This window comes from Bufo bufo, chromosome 6 (assembly GCF_905171765.1).
Source record: "Bufo bufo chromosome 6, aBufBuf1.1, whole genome shotgun sequence".
In the NCBI taxonomy this organism is placed as follows: domain Eukaryota; kingdom Metazoa; phylum Chordata; class Amphibia; order Anura; family Bufonidae; genus Bufo; species Bufo bufo.
This window is the reverse complement of record NC_053394.1, coordinates 329,027,387-329,049,242: the sequence shown is the minus strand read 5'-3', so window position 1 is coordinate 329,049,242 and position 21,856 is coordinate 329,027,387. Positions and strand designations below refer to the sequence as shown.

The 21,856-nt window shown below is 43.1% G+C and overlaps 1 protein-coding gene across 1 annotated transcript in view; it reads left to right on the top strand.

Moving 5' to 3' along the window:
* Positions 1-21,856, top strand: part of LOC121003293 (deoxynucleoside triphosphate triphosphohydrolase SAMHD1-like) — a 92,435-nt gene that overhangs the window by 32,994 nt on the left and 37,585 nt on the right. Inside the window, exons 4-11 of the mRNA XM_040435022.1 lie at positions 5,925-6,085; positions 6,273-6,388; positions 6,474-6,544; positions 14,896-15,069; positions 15,421-15,521; positions 17,012-17,120; positions 18,931-19,022; positions 21,078-21,193. Of these exons, the coding sequence (XP_040290956.1) occupies positions 5,925-6,085; positions 6,273-6,388; positions 6,474-6,544; positions 14,896-15,069; positions 15,421-15,521; positions 17,012-17,120; positions 18,931-19,022; positions 21,078-21,193 (940 nt within the window). The remainder of the gene's footprint in view (positions 1-5,924; positions 6,086-6,272; positions 6,389-6,473; positions 6,545-14,895; positions 15,070-15,420; positions 15,522-17,011; positions 17,121-18,930; positions 19,023-21,077; positions 21,194-21,856) is intronic.

The window sequence follows — 21,856 nt, the reverse complement described above, 5'->3', positions numbered from 1 at the left end:
CCAAATTACGGACGTGTGAATGGACCCTAAGGGTGGGTTTACATCTGCGTTCTGGATTCCATTATGGCTTTCCGTTAGAACATGGTTATAATGGAAAATACGGAATCCATAAGACCAAAGTCAAAACGGAAGCCTTTAAGAGGCGTTCCGTTTTGATCCGCCTTAATAGAAGTCTATTTGCAATCATAACGGATCTGTCTGGTTCCCGTTATGCAAGACGGAAAACAAAGTCCTGTCAACAGGACTTTTTTCTTCGTTCTGCATAACGGAAACCAGACGGATCCGTTATGATTGCAAATAGACTTCTATTAAGACGGGAATGCCTTTTAAAGGCTTCCGTTTTGCATTCCGTCATAATACAAGTCTATGGGCAGCAGAACGGATCCGTCCATGGTATAACGGAAAGCCATAACGGAATTGAGAACGCAGATGTGAACCCACCCTAAGTCAATGTTTGCCGGATCTGATTTGTTCACTTTCCCATGCCACACACTAAAACGCTGCTCCCATGTCTGGCATGGGAAAGCAACAAACCGACACTACCTGTTTTCCTGTCAAAATAGGCCGTACAGGAGTTCTGCAGGAATAAGAGCTGGTGCATACTGAGTATTAGCATGAGCACATATCGTTGCTCGTGCCCGCTACGCTCCACTAAAGCCTGACCTATATTTACAGGATACCCAAGGGCTATGCCAGGCTTTAGCAAAACGGGCACAGACATGAGCAGTGTTGTGCCATGCAAAGCTCCAGCCTGCGCCGGCTTCACTACGCCCAAAGCACTGCACCAGTGTCCTATGCCAGGCTTTAGCGGCGCTGTGGCATGCAAATTCTGTATGTGCAGCAGGGATTAGTGCTGGAACTTCAGCGGTCAAGAATACAAAAATAAATTTTTGGGCATTTGGAATAGTAAACGTCAAATCTAGATCTATATAGGCATGGAAAGTTGGAAGAAAACCTTCACTGGAAAGACTGTAATTCTCTGTGTTCACCTATTGTGCAATTTCGCTGTCGGTGGGGGGGGGGTCATTCTGGCTGGTTTGTAGATGGGCCTTATTGACACGGAAAGGTTTTTGGATCCTTTGTCAGCGGTGTAGGCAGGTAGTTTATGTAACCTTGAGCTGTTATCAGTGTGAAGTGTGTTCTCCTTCTGTGCACACATTGTGTCAGTATGTGCTGGGTCATGCTTCTCGTCTGCTGATAAGCTGTGCAGTCTGCTAATAGACTTCCCTCACCTACTGGCTTCATGTGATTTGTCTGCAGTAGCCATTCTCAAGACCAGGCATGCTCAACCTGCGGCCCTCCAGCCGTTGCAAAACTACAACTCCCAGTTGAGCAGTCCTGCTCTAGACTAACAAATCGGCATCTGCTGACCAGGGTTTCTTGGGAGCTGGAAAATTGCAGCAGAGTAGGAACAGGATAGCCGTGTAGGTTCTCCAGGAGGGGATTTCTCTCATGGTAGAAAGGTTGGAAATTGGGGTATTTTCACCTCATTATCCCATGCTCCAGGAGCTTAAAGGGCATCTGTCAGCAGATTTGTGTCTATGAAACCGGCTGACCTGTTACATGTCCGCTTGGCAGCTGAAGGCATCTGTGTTGGGCCCATATTCATGTGCTCTCATTGCTGAGAAAAATGATGTTTTAATGAGTGATCATGTCTGGCCCTGACTCCTCAAGTCAATCAATTTGCAGAGGGTCCGGCAGTTGCAGAGAGAGCAGAGACTCTAGGTGTAACAGCAATGCCCCCGTTGCTCCTAGAGGCTCATTTGCATATATTAAAACATCATTTTTCTCAGCAATGTGGGCACATATGGACATGGGACCAACACAGATGTCTTCAGCTGCCAAGCGCACATGTAACAGGTCAGCCAGTGTCATAGGTACAAATCTGCTGACAGATGTCCATTAATCGACCCATAAGCCGTCATTTAACTGATGGAGAAGAGGATATAGGACAGCAGACTGGAGTCAAGCATGATATACCACTTGGGCACTGTATAGCGGGAAAAAGCATGACTAAGTGTAAGTCGTCAACAAGATGTTGAACACTTAAAGGCACTCTGTCCCCAGTGACCTCCTATCGAACTGTTCGCATAGACACAAAGTGGGGTTCACCTGAATTAAACATTCGATTTTTCGGTTGTTGATCCTAGGATCCGTTCCTGAGTTATACTTTTTCTAATATGCAATTAGGCCTTTGGTGCAATGAGGGCTTCACCATTGCTCTTGTTGCACCAAGCTCCACTGCTTTCTGCCAGCCAGCCCCAGTTTTGCCTCCTTGATTGACAGGGCCAGGCAGTGGTAGCAAGGGAGGGGAGGAAAGAAAGGAACATTTTAAGGATTAAAGAGGGACTTGGGTAAAAGAAGGGCACTGGGGAGGCATGCATGTGTGTCTGGAAAGCTCCCATTACATATCCCGTGGATGCCAGTCCTTTTTAGTTTTATTTATTTATTTTTTCAATTGCATAGAAAAGTATAGTTGACACTTTTTTATTTATTTATTTATTTATTTTTTATTACATGCCTGCTACTTTATGTATATACTGGAGATTTCCTTCAAATGGATACATCAGAAAATCCAACATATACTCAGATGCAGCAGTTTACTGAAACCAGTTTTGGCCCAAGGCCATTGAAAGCCGTCCAGTAATTACAAGGTCACCAGTGGATAACAGCAGAATTGATGTTTGCTTAGAGTGTCTTATGTTTGTTCTCTCCTTCAATGATTATTGTACAGAAAAAATGCAGTTTGAAATGATAAGTAACTGTGCATTTGGATGCTAAGTAATTAAAAATGAGATGGCTCTTGTTGACAGTGAAGCCATGACGGCTATGGCTACTTTCACACTGGCGTTTTGGCTTTCCGTTTGTGAGACCCGTTCAGGGCTCTCAAAAGCGGTCCAAAAAACGGACCAGTTTTGCCCTAATGCATTCTGAATGGACAAGGATCTGCTTAAGGCTACTTTCACACCTGTGTTCGGTGCGGATCCATCTTGTATCTGCACAGACGGATCTGCACCGATAATGCAAACGCTTGTATCCGTTCAGAACGGATCCGTTTGCATTATTCTTTCAAAAAAAAAGTCTAAGTCAAAACGGATCCGTCTTGACTTACATTGAAAGTCAATTGGGAAGGGATCCATTTTCAATTGCATTGTAAGTTAGGACGGATCCGTTTGGCTCCGCATTGTCAGGCGGACACCAAAACACTGCAAGCAGCGTTGTGGTGTCCACCTCAAAAGCGGAACGGAGACCAAACGCAGCCAAACTGATGCATTCTGAACGGATCCTTATCCATTCAGAATGCATTGGGGCTGAACTGATCCATTTTGGGCCGCTTGTGAGAGCCCTGAACGGATCTCACAAGCAGACCCAGAGACGCCAGTGTGAAAGTAGCCTAAAATGCAGCAGTTTGCCTCCGATCAGTCTCCATTCTGCTCTGGAGGCGGACACCAAAACGAAGCGGAGCCAAACGGATCCGTCCTGGTACACAATGCAAGTCCATGGGGATGGATCCGTTTTCTCTGACACAATCTGGCACAATAGAAAACGGATCCGTCCCCCATTGACTTTCATACAGCCGGATCCCTTCATGACTGATGCATGTGGTTGTATTATTGTAAAGGAAGCGTTTTTGCAGGTCCATGCCAGATCGGCAAAAAAACGCTAGTGTGACCGTAGCCTAATGCTGCATCTGTTTTTAAAGGAGACTGCTAAATCACATTGACATGATAGTGTCTGTAATGGTTCCAGTATTTTTGACAAAAGAATGGACACAATTTAGTGATAGATCGCTCCGCCAAACGTAGAGTGAGGAGTAGCAACAACATAACTGGAGTGACCATGGGAGAGAGAGGTCCGTATATGACTATATGCTGATATCCTTTTGTATTTATCCTCACCTCATACATCCCTTAGCAATGCAGTGGCTTTGATAAACTAATTTGGGGAGTTCTCGGGCCTAAGAATTACCTGGGAGAAATCAGTTTACATGCCTCTGGGCAGACTGGACAGGTGCTTCCCATGTGGAACGGCTAAAGGTGGTAAACACAGTCAAATATCTGGGAGTAAATATTACGAAGACATTCTCAGGCCCTGTCACTTAACGTTTATCCCTTAATTGAGCACATACGGAGCAAGCTTCAAAGCTGGAAGACATTGCCTATTTCAGTGGCAGGATGCATTAACTTAATTAAAATGATTATACTCCCCGAGGCTCTTTACGCTATTCAACAATCAGAGGTACACATACCCAAATTGGTGTTTAAATTAATAGATTCCCTGACTAGAGTTTTTTTATTTGGGGCAGATCCTGCGCTAAACTAAGCTTCGAGACTCTAAAACGGCCAAAAACAGAGGGAGGCATAGCGCTACCCGACTATTATATATATTACCTGGCAGGCCAGCTACGGCTCATTAATACCTGGTATACAATTGAAGACCTGCCCACCTCGGAGTACTTTTTAAAACGCTACCTAAACTGTTACAGATTATGGTCAGTTTTGGAAATGCCCCCTAAATTCCAGGAACCATTGTTGCCGCTGCACAAATTGGCTCAAACGACCTTGAAAGGGGCTAAATCACCAACCCAATTTATGGAGATCGTCTCAGATATACCTCTGTGGGCCAATCAATCGTGGCCGCATACACAGGTGGTTATGGGCGGTGGACAGATGGCAATCGGCAGGGGTCAAAACACTTGGAGATATCTATGACCAGGGAGTGCTAATGACATTCGAAGCACTATCACAGAAATACAACATCCCCTGTACTTTCTTTCGTACTTACAACTTAGATCTGCCATACAGAGTAAATTCCCGAACACCAGCACCATGGTCTCTACGTACCCACTCATAGGAGTCGTCAAAACCCAGGGTCCCAGAGGACTACTATCAGTAATCTACTCACACTTAGTACATGCAAAGGTCAGTGCCAATCCCCTCATGGTAATAGACAAATGGAAAAGACTGATACCCTCACTCACAGAAGAATCCATAACGGTTTTAATAGAATCTCATTTACAAGTATCACCAGCAGTCAATAACAAAATAATCCAACTTTACATCATTCATCAGACATATCTCACACCAACTAGGCTTTATAGAATGGGTAGAGCACCATCCACGGCATGTCCACGGTGTGGGGAACTGGAGGTGGACTTCTGGCACAAGATGTGGAGATGTAGCCCGATTGCCACATTCTGGAAGGAGGTGACTGACTGCCTTTCTTTCCAACTTAACGCCGGTTCAGGTGGCCTGCACACCTGATGTTTTCCTGCTGGGACTACTGACTGAGGATAGCTGGGATCATTACATGACAACATTTTTGAAGGAATCACTATTTATGGCACGTAAATGTATTGCTTTGAGATGGTACAACCCCATTACAGCGAACCTGTCCTTGTGGAAATTTATAGATAAATCAGATCCTACCATATATGGTGTTGGTGTTTTAAACACCGCAATAAACCTCAAAAATTTGACAGGGTCTGTGGTGTGGGTCGCCCCACACGATCTACCCAACCTCGAGACTGCGGCAAGCTTTGTCAACGGCTCGAGGATCCATGGTTCAGTCGGTTTAGTGGGGCCACCTGAATGTATTGCATAATGTAACGTCAGCCAAAGAAATAAGGGATTCGCAACTGGGCAGTGGGTGTTTGAAGCAATTGATAAAAAGGAATCTTTATATCTGTCTGTATTATGACATGTAACAGAAATGTATGATGTCGATGTTATTTCTATTCTGTTAATAAGAGTTAGAAAAAATATATATATTAAAATAGACGTGCATGTTTACTATGGAGTCAAGGTAAATCACTTGGTCAAACTAGACTCTTGGCCTACAGATCTCGCACTGCTGGAAACCCAAAACTTTTAAGACTTAGAATTTTTTTTTTCTTGTTTTAATGTTCTTATTTTGCACTTTAGGTCTTCAATGATCCCATACATGGACATATTGAGTTACACCCGTTGTTAGTTCACATAATAGACACTCCTCAGTTCCAGCGTCTGCGATATATCAAACAGCTTGGAGGCAGCTACTATGTGTTCCCAGGAGCCACCCACAATAGATTTGAGCACTCCATTGGGTAAGCGACCGTTTAAATTTTTTATTTTTTTTGCCATGCATTTGTATTACATTGTGCTCTTCATTATACTCAGTGATTTACTGTCTGTCAACAAATGTTTAGTTAGTTTTTTTCTCATGTTTAGAAAATTGAATATCGTGTATTTTGTCTCATGATTATATAATTTTTTTTTTTTTTATCTCCACAGTGTTGGTCACCTGGCTGGATGCCTTGTACGCACCTTACATGAAAGACAGCCAGAGCTACAAATAAATGAACGAGACATCTTGTGTGTCCAGATTGCAGGCCTGTGCCATGACTTGGGTAAATAGCATCCAAATTGGTAATACTTTCCCCAGTTAAATAAGTAAAAAATTTGTCACAAGGACTTGTATTACTGTCGTTTCAGGACATGGACCGTTTTCTCATATGTTTGATGGAAGATTCATGCCTCTTGCATGTCCACAGAAGAATTTCAAGGTGACTGACCATTTTGTTGACTTCTAACAATGACTATCTAGTAGGGGATTTAACATCTCCATCATACTGCTGGAGGCCTAGATAAGGCACCAAAGCAAAGGCCCCCATATACGTTACATTATGTTGCACTCTAAGCCCTGGCAGCCCAAAAAGTATTGTATTCTTTGGCTAGTAAGAGATATTAACCACTCGCTTATTGCCACACTTCGTTTTATGAGACCCACTCCCCCCCCCAAAAAGTGTAGAAAAATGGCAATGCATCTTATAAAATAAATACTAATGGAAGGGCCGGGGAACGATGAGTCTAGCGCTGGTATAGCTCACCACTCCCTGGTCGTCTTAAGGTGTGTACGTAGTGTGCTTAAGGGCACACTATGATCTGATGCTGTGCTGCGAGCAGGAAGAGTGCACTGGAGCTCCCAAATGATGGCACCATCCAGAGCAGGATAGGTAAGTTGTTTATTTTTTGTCATAGCTTAGGTCTGATGTGAATTTTTTTCTTATTTTCCTCCTCTAAAACCCTAGGTCACAGGGATTCACAATGAAGAAAAGTGGTCAGGGGTGCACACAGAGAACGTCCTTGAGGGGAGAGCATTATTTCCCTCCCCCCCCCCCCCCCCCTCCTTCTTGCTATAACATTAACTCTGATCTTGCAGTCTGTGAATTAACCCATTCCTGCCCTGACAGGAATGGGTTAATTAAATTATATATTTTTTTCATAAAGAAATGAATAAAAAGTCAAATAACAAAATAAGTTAAAGCTTTAGCTATTAGTTTAGCAATAGTATAGCAGACTACATACGCACATTTTCCTCCTTTTTCTTTCATAAAGAAATACAAAATATATTTATTAGTTTTAGCAATGGTATAGCGGACCTTGTGTGTGTAAAATATAAACAAATTTTAAAATATAGGTATTCGTTTTGGTCTACTTTCACACTCTCGTTCTGGATTTCCGTTTGTTAGATCCGTTCAGGGCTCTCACAAGCGGTCCAAAACGTATCAGTTTGCATTCTGAATGGCAAAGGATTCTCTCAGAATGCATCAGTTCAGTCTCCAGTCCGCTTTGGAGACTGACACCAAAACGCTGCTTGTCCATCTGAAACTGAGCCAAACCGTTTTCACTGGCAAAATCTGGCCCAATAGAAAACTGATCCCATCCTCCATTGACTTTCAGTGGTGTTCAAGATGGATCCGTCTTGGCTATCTTAAAGATAATACAAATGGATCAGTTCTGAACACATGCAGACGGTTGAATTATCTGAACGGATCCGTCCATGACTGCACAAAACGCGAGTGTGAAAGTAGCCTTAGCTATATTTAGTATAGCAAGGGGTTTTGATGTCTAAAATATACCTGTACAAACACATGCATAGTTTTTTAATTTATAAAAAATTTTTTAAAAAAAGCCAAAAGCTTAAAATGTCGATGTTTCCCCAAGATCAATACCGTAGGGGGTCAACATAAAAAAAAAGTTACTTTGAAGGAGTTTCTAATGCTTTGGCATCTGTACTCACAGTAGGATGCCATATAACAGATAATAGAAAAATAGGCCTCCAGAATGCGCTCCTGAACCTGTATTTAGAAGTGGTGCACTCCCCCTGCCTCGCCGTTTTCTTGTCAGCAGTGATTGACGGGCTGCCTTATGTACAGAAATGGAAGCAGCACTTCGAAACTGGGGTTCAAAAGCTATCAAAATGTAATCCAGAGAGGTACTGTTTTGGCTTAAACAAGATTGAGAAAGGCTTGTTTAAGCCAAAATTTTGCATTGCTGGATTAAATTTTGATAGCTTTTGAACCTGCTTCCATTTCTACATTAGGGATAGGAAGAGGTAATGTGTGTGTGTGTTCTCGTAAAGGGGTTTCTCATAGCATCATCACGACGGCATACAAGGAGATTTACCCCTGACCTCTGTAGGGGCAGGAACAGAGAAAGGTTAAATACCCCCCTCCCACCACCAACACCAGTGTTTCCTGTCCCTACAGAGGACAGGGCAGAGAAAGGTCTCCCTGTATGCAGGGAGATGAAGCTAAGGAAATTGAATCTTTTTTTTTTTTTTTACCTTGAGAATTCGCCGGCATCCTGCATGGCGTCCCTCTGCCCTCCCGCGGTCCAGTACTAATGCTGGGCAGGGGGTGTGGGGTATAGTCTCGTCCCGGTTAATCCGGGGCCTGATCCCTCGGCGCATAGTTATGACGTCACTTCCGGTGTTCCGAAAGTTACGTGGACGGCGTTTGGCGCCCGGCTTAAGGCCGAGGCCTGGACACCAGTAAGATGCTTCTGTGGATCGGTTCCCACAGCCTGCGGAGCCCTTACCTATTCCGGGAAAAGGACGAAGCATCCGGCCACAATGTCTGGGACAGAGCGGTCCCCTAGAGAGCCCGAACCGACGCTGCCACCATCCGTGAGTCCCCTTCGGGGGTATTGTTGCTGAGTCAGGGAGTCTATTGAGCCCACTCTCCTGCTGTAAGAGGAAAAGGGGGGGGGGAGAGTTTGTTCTCCCAGTTTTAAGCTGTGGGTCTTATCTCCTCTTCCTGGAGGGATAACTTTTACAAGGAGTTCTCCTCAGCTCGCCCCCCCCCCCCCCCTTTTTAGTTTTGTCCATTCCCTTATAGCTACCTTCTCCTCCCTTTAGGTGTCTAAAGAAACCCAAAAAAAGATCAAGAGATCCCTCATATGTATCTCCTGTAGTGGCAAACTTCCTGACAATTATCTCAAGAAACTGTGCAAAAATTGTATATCAAATATTGTACGGGATGAAGCACCCTCTCTGAAGGAAGAATTAAAATCTATGATACAGGAGGAAATCCTTTCATCTTTAGCCCACCTATCTGCTAATCCCCCCCCGATTTACCGCAACCTAAGAAAAAGCGTGTTAGATCTCCGTCCCCTTCTGACTCTGAAGCCATAGCGGACGAGAGTGTCCACTCCGCCAGGTCCTGGGAAGAGGGGGAAAGAGTCTCTGATTCGGACTCGGTAGATAGTGGTCGTAGATACTATTTTGCTACTGAAGATATGTCTGACCTTTTTAAGAGTGGTCAGATCTACTATGGGAGTGGAGGAAGTACAACGTAGCCATTCCGTACAGGAAGAGATGTTTGGGGGATTGAGAGTTAAAAAAAACATGTGTGTTTCCCATAAACGAAAGTATTAAAGATATAGTTCTTGAAGAATGGGCAGATCCGGAAAGACGTCTGGGAGTCTCTGCTTCGTTTAAAAATAGATTACTATTTGATCCTGAGGAGTCAAATTTTCAACGAGATCCCCAAGATTGTTGTTCAAGTTGCTAAAGTGAACAAAAAAACATCCCTTCCATTTGAGAATGCCTCCCAACTCAAGGATTCTATGGATCGTAAAGCCGACAGCCTCCTCAGGAAGTCTTGGGAGGCTGCCATGTTTAATATTAAAACCAACATTGCGGCTACCTCAGTCGCTAGATCCATGTATCTCTGGTTGGGAGAATTAGAAGACCATATAAAAAATAAAACCTCTACAGAAGAAATCCTCAATTCTCTCCCTCTTTTAAAATCTGCCACGGCCTTCCTGGCGGATGCTTTGGCCGAGTCGGTCTGATTCTCCGCCAGAGATGCGGCACTTTCCAACTCGACCAGACGAGCACTTTGGATGAAATGCTGGTCTGGGGACAAGACTTCTAAATTGAAACTTTGCTCTATACCCTTTTCTGGAGAATGTTTTCAGGCCGGTCCTAGATAAGATTTTAGAGAAGGCCGCGGACAAAAAGAAAGGGTTTCCGGAAGATCGTCCGTTCAGGCGCCGATTTCCCTTTCGCTCTTCCTCGAGTCAAGAGAAAAGCTACAGGGGGAAAGGGAAGTCGGGGCGCTGGAGTTATCCCAAAGGGGGAAGAGGAAGAGGTCAATCCTCCTCCCACCAGAAATCGTCCGATAAGCAATGACGCCGGAGTGGGGGAAAGACTCTCAGAATTCCTGGAGACATGGGAATCTATTTCCCAAAATCCCTGGATCTCCAAAGTAGTCGGTACAGGCTATCAAATAGAGTGGTCTTCAAAACCCCCAAAAATTTTTCATTGACACGCTTTCAACCCAACCTTTGGCAGGGAGTCCAGAAGCTTCATCAGATGAAGGTAATCTCCCCAGTTCCACCTCCAGAAAGAGGCAGGGGTTACTATTCAACATTATTTCTAATCAAGAAAAAAGAAGGCACATTTCGAACGATCATAAACCTGAAGCCCTTAAACAAGTTTATTCTTTACCGAAAATTCAGGATGGAAACCCTTGCATCTACGATACCACTTTTAAGCAAAGACTTCTTCATGTGTACAATAAACCTGCGAGACGCTTATTACCACATTCCCATTCACGCCGATTCAGAGTTTTCTCCAATTTGCTATCCAGGATATATTAGGGAAAATTCATCACTATCAGTTCAGAGCCCTTCCCTTCGGGATCTCATCGGCCCCGAGAATCTTTACCAAGGTGGTGGTAGAGATGGTCGCTTTCGTCAGGAGAAAGGGACTTATGGTAATTCCCTACTTGGACGACTTTCTTCTGATTAGCAAAGATCTCAATCAGATCAACTCAAATCTGAGATATTTTCTCTCCATCCTAAACGACCTCGGGTGGATTGTGAACGAAGACAAGTCCGTCCTCACCCCCTCGAGGAAAGTTCGATTTTTAGGCATGATTCTGGACTCCCGGAAGCAAGCGGTATTCCTACCCCTAGACAAGATATCGATTCTTCAACAAAAAATCTAATCCTTTCAGAAAAGAAGATCTTGCTCCATCAGAGAGGCAATGAGTATGCTAGGTCTGTTAACATCCTGTATTCCTGCAGTTCCCTGGTGCCAGATTCACTTCAGACCTCTTCAATCCTGGATCCTGAGCGTCTGGAACAGGTGCCAATCCTCTCTGGATCGTCAAGTGATCCCACCAATCCGGGTACTGCAGACTCTAAATTGGTGGAAGAACCACGAAAACTTATCCAAGGGGACTCCCTGGCAGAAATCTCCCCTATTGCAAGTAGTAACAGACGCAAGTCTGTTCGGCTGGGGCGCAAAGGTGGGGGATCATCTATTTCAGGGCACTTGGCCACAATCTATCAGATCCCAGTCGTCAAATTTCAGGGAACTGAGACCAGTCTGGGAAGCATTGAAGGCAGCAGAGGGAATACTATGTCTTCATCACATAAAAGTGCTATCAGACAACACTACGGCCATCGCTTATCTTTCCCATCAAGGGGGAACACTGTCAACAACTCTTCAAACGCTGACAACGAAAAAAAATTCATGGGCGGAGCAGAAGGTGGCCTCCATATCTGCAGTTCACCTGAAAGGAACATTGAATCGGGAAGCGGATTTTCTCAGCCGCCACAGGATCGATCATACGGAATGGTCCCTAAGCCCAGAAACATTCAGGTTAGTGGTAAGAAAGTGGGGGATGCCCGACGTGGACCTATTTGCCACCAGGGCAAACTCAAAGGTGGAGACATTCTGTTCCTTAAACCCCAGGGACAGACCTCATGCCTTGGACGACTTCGCCATCCGTTGGCATTGGAAACTATGCTATGCCTTCCCTCTACTTCCCTTAATTCCGAAAGTAATCCAGAAAATTTGCCAGGACAAGGCCACGGTAATTGTGATCGCTTCCCTATGGCCGAAGAGAAGTTGGTTCACATCTCTCCAGAAATACTCCCTCCAGGATCCTTGGCCCCTTCCTATGCGGGGGGATCTACTCCATCAGGGTCCGGTTCTGCACCCAAACCCACAGTTTTTGAAATTGGCAGCATGGATCCTGAGTCCCAAACCCTGAGACTTCAGTGCTTGTCAGATAAAGTTATTACTACCTTGAAAGCCTCCAGAAAGAATGTAACATCAGCAATCTACCTTAAAATCTGGAAGCGCTTCTGTTCCTGGAGCGGTGACAAGTCTCCACACTTGCATAGACCCAACATTCAAAGAATCCTGGATTTCCTGCAACAGGGTCTCGACCTGGGGCTTAGACCCTCTACCCTGAAGGTCCAAATCTCAGCCCTAAGTTGTTTTTTTGACCAAGATATAGCTAGTCATCGTTGGATCAAAAGATTCATTAGAGCAGCTACCAGACTCCGTCCAACAATCACCTCCCGTGTCCCCTCCTGGGATTTAAATATCGTTCTTACGGGTCTCACTCTACCACCATTTGAACCCATTTCTGATTGTTCAATAAAATTATTGTCCCTAAAGACTGCCTTCCTAATTGCAATAACCTCGGCCCGCAGATTAGGCGAGTTGCAAGCTCTATCCGTCAGGGAACCCTACCTCCGCGTCCTAGGTGATAGGATCATTCTCTGACTTGACCCTGGGTTTCTCCCTAAAGTTGTATCCAGTTTTCATCAGAGACAGGAAATTGCCCTGCCTTCCTTTTGTCAACACCCCTCTGACAAAGAATCCTCCTTCCACTCTCTGGACATTAGACGGGCAGTCCTAAACTATATTGCTGCGACTGAAAAGTATAGAAAATCCGACAACTTGCTGGTTCTCTTTGGAGGAAGGTTTAAGGGCCAAAAAGCCTCCTGGTCTTCTATAGCTAGATGGCTTAAAGAAGCTATTTGTCTGTGTTATCAAATACAAAATCTTCCGTGTCCAGTCAACATTAGGGCCCATTCCACTAGGGTCATGTCTTCCTCTCAGGCAGAGAGAGCTGGGGCATCCCTGGAAGAAATCTGTCGTGCTGCCACTTGGTCCAGCATTCATACGTTTATAAAACACCACTACTGCCTGGATCTTTCCAGATCCTCTGACCTGTCCTTCGGACGGAAAGTCCTCCAGGCCGTAGCCCCCACTTAACTGATATATTTTTTATATCTCCTTGTATGCCGTCGTGATGATGCTATGGAAAAACCGGAATTAGTCTTACCGGTAATTCTGTTTCCATGAGATCATCACGACGGCACGTTATTCCCTCCCTACATTTCTAATTTTTTTTACTTTGGAGGGTCTCCAGAAGGTATGAAGCAATACCTTTTTTCACTGTTTGTCACCACCGGGTTACTCTGTGTGATTTTGGAAACACTGGTGTTGGTGGTGGGAGGGGGGTATTTAACCTTTCTCTGTTCCTGCCCCTACAGAGGTCAGGGGTCAATCTCCTTGTATGCCGTTGTGGTGATCTCATGGAAACAGAATTACCGGTAAGACTAATTCCGTTTTTTCTAGGAGGTCAGTATTGATGGCCTATCCTCAAGTCATTAATATCTGATCGGTGTGGGTTCGACTTCCACCATCTCCTGCCAGTTAGCTGTTTGAAGAGGTCACGGTGCTCTGTTGAGCTACATGAATTCTTTGTGGGCCACGGTCTCATTCATCACTCACATGAACTATTTGGAGCTCAGTCATATTCAAGCGAATGGACCTGGGCTGCAGTACCAAGCACAGCCACTAAACAATGTACGGCACTGTCCTCGGTATTCGATGAGCAGTTCCACAACCTCTTCAAACTTCTGAAAAATCCCATTAATGAATACAGCAGACTGATAAAAAAAAAAACATTTAGCTGTATTCTCTGTTAGCTGCTATTAGTCAAATGGCACAATATCTTTTTTTTGTGCCATTTGAGCTAGAATATTATTGTGACAGATACTATGTGAAATCTGGTGTAAATTATAACTCAAATCTATACATGCCCATACCTGGAATAGATTCCAGTTTTTGGCACACAGCCAGCCAATGGCAGATTAAGTAAGTCCTGGTCTAAACTTGACCACCCCACACTTGCCACTGCTGACCTGCCATGCTAAGTCTATAGTAAACACAATCTTTCACTCCTAGCTTTGACAACTGGGGTTGTCCCTACACACTGACTTCAACAATATCACACTGTATAGAGACAAATCCTCTTGACAAGGGGAATGGAACATTTGTCATTTAGTCCTCAGCTACTCAGAGACTTTTTTTTTTTTTTTTTTTTTTCTATCCTCTTCTTTTCCTTCCAGCCCAGACCACCAGTTTGACTTCTCCTGATGACTACCAGGTTTTCTGATTAGGCATATATTCGGCCTATCTCTACTGAAGCCATCTTCATCCTCCATAGGAACACAAATTCATACCAGATGCCTAAATAAACACAGACACAGGAAATAATATAATCCTAAGCAAATACATTGTACAAACCGATTTTGTCGCAGTTTTTGCCACAATTTGTAGCGAAACCCATTATCAAAAATCTGAATTTGTATGGTGTCCATAAGCAGTTTGTCCCCAAACACCCACATTGCAATCCTCCATTATGGATATTGCAAGATGCGACAAGTTTATTAAGAATCGTGCTTATCTTACGCCACCTGACTTTTTACCAGTTTTCAGTTGTATGTGATTATTTTTTTTTTACTTCGTTTTTAGCACGAGACTGCTTCTGTAAAGATGTTCGACCACCTTATTGAATCCAATCAACTGGAAACCATAATGAAAAGATATGGCCTCGTCTTGCCTGAAGACTTAAAATTTATTAAGGAGCAGATAGCCGGACCTCTGCCTCCTGAAGATGACTGTTTCAATTCTAGTCAGAATACATCTGTAAGTAACACTTGATATAGAAGATTTGGATTATTCACTGTACTACACCAGTAACGTGCCAGGCAAGACCATGAAGCATTTTCATACCGCATTTTCCATGTAGGGCAGCATTACTATTACTGTAGATTTTTGAGTCTATGTTGTAAGTTTTGATTTAGCATTGATAATGGGTTAACTCCTATCACAACCTATGTTACTTTACACCTCTTAAAATATCTGCAAACAACCTCATTAAATGTTTTGAGCCATGTTTGAAGTATTATGTTTGTTTTAATAAAAATTTAAAAAGTTTAAAGGTGTCTGTGATGGTGGCATATTCCAAGTACAAACTCTAACATTTTTCATTTACAGTGGCCTTATGAAGGTCGTCGAGAAGACAAAATCTTTCTTTATGAGATTGTGGCCAACAAACGCAATGGCATTGATGTGGATAAATGGGACTACTTTGCCAGGTACCTGTCTTCTTGGGTTAACTCCATTTTAAAGGGGTTGTCCACCATATTTCAGACCTCTCCCACAGTGGTGATTATAGTTACCTGATCCCCGCCGCTCTGCAGCTTCCAGGTGTGCCTGTGTCAACATCCTGTGACCGCTGCAGCCAATCGCTTGTCGCAGTGGTCACCTTCTTCCATTGCGTCATGTCAAATGGTCTCATGACTCGAGGACAGCAGGTCACCACTCTTGTTCATTTAATTTAAAGGGGTTTTCCGAGATGATGAAAAATTTCATCCAAAGCCTGGTCCATGATAAACTATCCTATGCTTACCCATTAAACCCCACTTCATCCAGCAAGCACTACTCTTTCTGACCCCACCTCAGTTCTCTGTTTACATGGCAGCATCCATATACTGCTTAGGTCCATAATCGGCTGCAGTGGGCACATGGGGGTATACGGTATGTCACCATTGAAGCCATGTAAACAGAGACAATGTGAGGATCAGGTAAATTTTTGTATATTTATTACTCCTACAAATCCTGGCTTTTCTACGGAGCCTTATATAGAAAAGAAATAATTGGTGGTTTGTTTGTTTTTTTTGTTTTTTGTTTTTTATAAATAAAAATTGCTGTCATTGTAATCCTACCTATGATAATGATGAAAAGTGATCTGTACAGACCAAGAAGTAGTGCCTATTATAAGGCTTAGTGTAGGTACACTTCTCTCTTTTCTAGCAAAGGAACAGACTGAGTTATCTGCACCACTGGATTCCCATCGACAATAGTGGGATCCTGCGGATTACCGGCATAAATACCAGCAATTTTGATTTCTCTGGCCGAAAGTCGGCATTTATGCCAGAAAACCCACCGGATCCCCATCAAATCATTATAGTCCCATTGTCAATGGGAATCCAGTGGTGTCTGGCTCTCAGATACGGCTACTCCATTAGGGCCCATGCACACGACCGTGCCGTTTTTTGCAGTCCGCAAAAAAACTGAGGGCGCCCGTGTGCCTTCCGCAATTTGCGGAACGGAACTGGAGGCCCTTTATAGAAATGCCTATTCTTGTCTGCAAAACGGACAAGAATAGGACATGTCTCATAATTTTTGCGGAGCCACAGGACAGAGCAACAGATGCAGACAGCGCACAGAGTGCAGTCCGCATCTTTTGCAGACCCATTGAAATGAATGGTTCCGTATACGGAATCAAAATACGGCCCGTATACGAAACGCAAAAAACGTTTGTGTGCATGAGCCCTTAGTCTCTTTTTCTGCCAGAACAGACTATTGGATTTACCTGCTGGAGATGTGAACGTAGCCTTAGTGGCCAGTATGAAAACTGGAGGATTTTAGAATTTTTTTAAAAATATAGACATGAAAAATGTAAAATAACCACCAAATTTTCTTAAATATTTGCAACATAAAATTTTTCTTTAAACAATAGTTTGTTTTCTGATTATGCAGTTCCTTTAACCTCCATTTATGTGTTCTCTATTCTGTTAAATAGGGACTGTCATCATCTGGGTATTCAAAACAACTTTGATTATAAGCGATTTGTCAAGTTTGCGAGAGTTTGTGCTGTTGGGAAAAAGAAACACATATGCACCAGAGAGAAGGTAAGTATTGTAATTACCAACAATGTCTTGATATTATATTTTCTGATGACACATTCCCTTTAAGAGCGTGGCCCATGCAGACAACTCATTTTTGATGAGGAAAGTCGTGGCCAGGCCTTTACCCTGCAATGGCCATGTTGCATGAGGAATGTAAAATCACTTGGCAGCCATTTAGGGATGGTTTGAGTGCGTTCCTTTGCGGATCATAGAGAGGTGTCTTGTCCTGCACCCCCTCCCTGTGTGTTTTTAATTTTTTTTTTTGTTACGTCGTTTACCGGGCAGGGATTTTTTTAAAATACTTTAATAGTTCAGACATTTACGGACGTGGCGATACCTAATATGTTTATTTTTTTTTATTGTATATGTTTTTTATATGTAAAATTGGGAAAGGGGGGGTGATTTAAACTTTTTTACTATTTATTATATTTTTTTTACCTTTTTTCACTTTTTATTTTTTCACTATTAGCCCCCTTAGAGGGCTAGAACCTGGGATCTTTTGATCCCTTGTCTTATTCACCCTAATAGAGATCTATTAGGGTGAATAGGATCTTCACAGGTTCCCTGCTGCCTGTGCTTTCTGCATATGGCAGCATGGAGCTTACCGTGGCAGCCATGGATCGCTTCAGCAGCGTCCAGGCTGCCATGGCAACCGATCGGAGCTCCGCAATTTCACTGCGGGGGCTCCGATCGGAAGGCAGAGGGAATCTCATCCCTCTGCCTTCACTCACAGGTGCCGCGATCAGCGTTGATTGCGGCACCTGAGGGGTTAAATGATGGGGCGGCACGATCGCCGCTCTCTGTCAGTGCAGCTGGGTGCTGGCTGTATGATACAGCCGGGCCCGCTGCAGAGACCCACTCCAGTACATCATGGTGGCTTAAGGGGTGAAAAATTTAGTGTAGCCAATAAGCTATTCAATAAAATGTATCTATATAGCGCCACCTGCTGTTTGTTCTTTTTCTTATTTTTATTTTTTGTCTATCTCGCTGAACTGGTCGAACGTGCTCCGTTTAAATATTCAACTGCCACCAGCCATATGTTCTGTTATGAGCTGTGGCAGTTACAGGGAGAGGGCTGCAGCAGAAAGGACACACTCCCTCAGCTATCAGGCTGAAGATAATCTACCAGAGCAATTGGAGTAATGAATGGGGAGATCTGTGGACCCCTATGCAGTACAGGGCTGGTTTTAGCTTTGTTAGAAAGTTATTGTCATGTACTTTATGATGTCTGAATTTTATTTTTTAAACCAATCATGACATAACCCCTTTAAGGCTTGAGCAAATGATAACCACATATAAAATTTAAGCGGTTATCCCATGATTAATGTAAATAATAAAAATCCGACATCATACAGTACATGACAAGCTCTTTCTAACAAAGCTAGAACCAGCCCTGTACCTCACATGGATCCAGAGATCTCCCCATTCATTGCTCCTATTGCTCTTCTAGATTTATATATAGTTGGCAGCTCAAGGGGAGTGTCCTTTCTCAGGGGGTGTGTCTTTCTTCTGTAGCTTTCTCCCTATCACATCTCAGGAGGCAGTTGAAGGATGAAACTGAGCATGTGCGGCCTTCTCAGTAAGTAGGACAAATAAATAAGAAGAAAAAACAGCAGGTGGCGCTATACAGATACATTTTATTAAATAACTCAGTAGCTATATTAAATGTTTAATTACATGCAATTACAAAAGTATTCAGGTGCTGGTTTGAAAACTGTAGCATATTTTTTGTGGGACAACCCCTTTAACTCACTTACTTTATTGTAGTGTGCACAAACTGAAACCAGTTTTTTTTCTCCCCCTTTATTCGTAGGAGGTTGGAAATCTGTATGATATGTTCCACACACGCAACTGCCTCCATCGGCGTGCATACCAGCATAAAGTTGGCAACATCATTGAGACAATGTAAGGCCAGTTACTATAACTTGGATCATGAGCTTCCTTCCTTACACTACACCCCCATTTGTACTTGCGGCACAGCACCACAGGAATATATTGAGAGGACTTCTGAACTTGCTCTCAGAAGATGCTCAGCATTGTGAGCGCGCGCTCAGGAGTCTTCTCAATGTATTTCTGCAGCACTTTGCAGTGGCACAGCAGGGAACGGGGTTGACTATCAACATATTGATTAGCAATCAAGATTCCATTCCAGCAGTACTATATGATAATCGGGAGATGCACTGTTGCCAGTATGCAAACTGTATGGGGACAAATGATCATAGAAATGTTCATTCACCCCTACAGAGTACAGTCATTTCTACATTTAAACGTGCTAAATGAGCTCCACTCAATATGCTAGATCGATTGGTGCTCGTCTACAGGTAGGAAGCTGTCCCTGTAAAAGGACTCGCTGTTGGCTAAACAGAGTCTGTTTGGGGTGCAGGCGCAGATGATTAATTATAATGCCACATCTTCCTGCTTTTGACCACTGAGGAAGGGACCATCCAAAGTCCCGAAACGCGTTTGATTTAGATCCTTCATTTGAATATAAAGATAATCGCAACTTAGAGCAATCATTCCGTATAGACATTTTAAGTTCGTGACCACCTATGACCCGGAACTACAAATTAAAACACTGGCGCCAGTTAGGAAAGCACGTGTATAAGGTAGACGCCGGCAAAGACTATACAAACAAAGTCTTGGAATTTACGACATCACATTACGAACCAACGTTCATCGATTTGCCTCTGGTGGAAAATTTCGACACTCATGTAAGTTAGCAGCAACGGGGGGCCTGGTGTAGTACACCACGCGGGACACCGAAATCCCGCCCGTGATCAAACCTGGCTTGCGAGTATAACTTATTGTGCAGAGGAAAACTCAAGCGATGTGTTGGCTGTGATGTCCGATTTTTACGCTTATACACAAGTTGACTTTAATACGACAGCTAATTGGATATATTTTAAAGGTTATGTGCTTTGGATCATTACGAACATTCCTGACACTATCACGTATAGATTATTATCAGAGAATTGCGTTCATTGTATCGGTTGGATGGAAGTACTGCAGTAATTTGTTGATTGTTATAATACAGTGCTATTAGTTTTACGGCGGATCGATCTGATCCTTCTATTACTTCGCACTTAGTCCCTTTTTGAGTGGATACCTATATTTTAAACTCTGGCCAGACCATTCATTATCTAATGTGTACAGTATACCACTAATTTTAATATATATTATTAATAAAGTACCACCTACTCCAGATAGTTTGAGGATCTGGTTTGGAGACCAGAAACATTAATTGCTGTGTAAGGTCCCATTCACATGACTGTATCCGTTTTAACAGACAAAACACAGATACCGGCCGCAAGTTGGACAAGAATAGGAAATATTCTATCTTTATTTATGGTGTGCTGTCCGCATCTTTTGCAGCCCTATTGAAATGAAAAAAAAGGCGGACCTGAAATACAGTCATGTGACTGGGCCCTAAGTGTAGGTTCTGTGTGAAGGATTCTGTCCATGACATATGCAATGGCAGAAACCACTGTGCTATGCTGCAGTTTCTGCCGTGGGTTTTCATGTGGACCCACTCTAGGTTTAGCTTCATTGAATGGAGCTAAACCACAGGCAGGCTTTTGCCACAGCTTTGCGAGGGGGCACTAAGAATGGGCCTGTACGTTTTTGGCATGGTCTTGAAAACCTTGTGGCAAAAACCCTCAGCTGCGTGAACTGCGGCAGAGCCTCCCACTGAAAACAATGGAGGACTGTATCAGGGCAGAATCGGCCTGGTTTTCTGCACCGAATCCACTCTGAAACCCACCCAGCGCATATACCCCCACAGTCATATGAATTGGTGTTGTTGGAGGTATTGTGGAAATTGTGAAGGTAAAAGTTTTAAAAATAAGATATTAAAAAGAAAAATTAGAATTTAACGTTGTCCCTGTTAGAAAGCAGAAAGCCGCTTCATTCACGTTCTGTTATGCCTCTCCCGTTGTTAATTTTACATTTTTTTTTGTTTAGGATTACCGATGCTTTCTTGAAAGCCGATCCACATATAAAGATTGAAGGATCAGATGGGAAGTACTATACAATCTCTGGCTCAGTGGATGACATGGTTGCCTATACCAAGCTGACAGGTGAGTTTTAAGTGAAGATTGCCCAAGGTCACCCAATGAACGAGCCTCTCTAAGTTTTATTGTGGCCCTTGGGATTGGATCATTCTGACAATGTAGACCTCAAACCAGAAAAGTTGGGAATCTCTGAAAATGTTATGGGTCTTGGAATGCAGAGGCAGAAAAACAAAGCTTTGACCATAACCTATTGAGAATAGGGGATTGATCTATTTATCAATAAATAATAATAAAAAATATATATATTATAATATTATATATAATATTAGTTAGTTATAGTGAGGCAACGTTTCGGCTCATACACAGAGCCTTTCTCAAGCAAAGAACACAAGTGAAGTGCAAAATATAAATAGCTCAAACAATTCATAGAAGTAATAATTACATGATTAAAAAGTGAAACAAGCAATATACATAATATTAAATCACCATAGTACATGATAAAATCAATTGCAAAAAAGGAAAGTGATACATTACTTCAATCTCAAATACATGATTACAGATGAAATACATAATCGGTGAATATTTCTGCGAAAACAGATATAAAACATAAGTGATGCTAATTAAGCACAAGCGCTATACATTGTGATAATAGTGATAAGATGAGGGGGTGGGACATAGGAATAAAGCAAAATCATACCCATCAGGTGTATTGCGACCCACATGCGATCG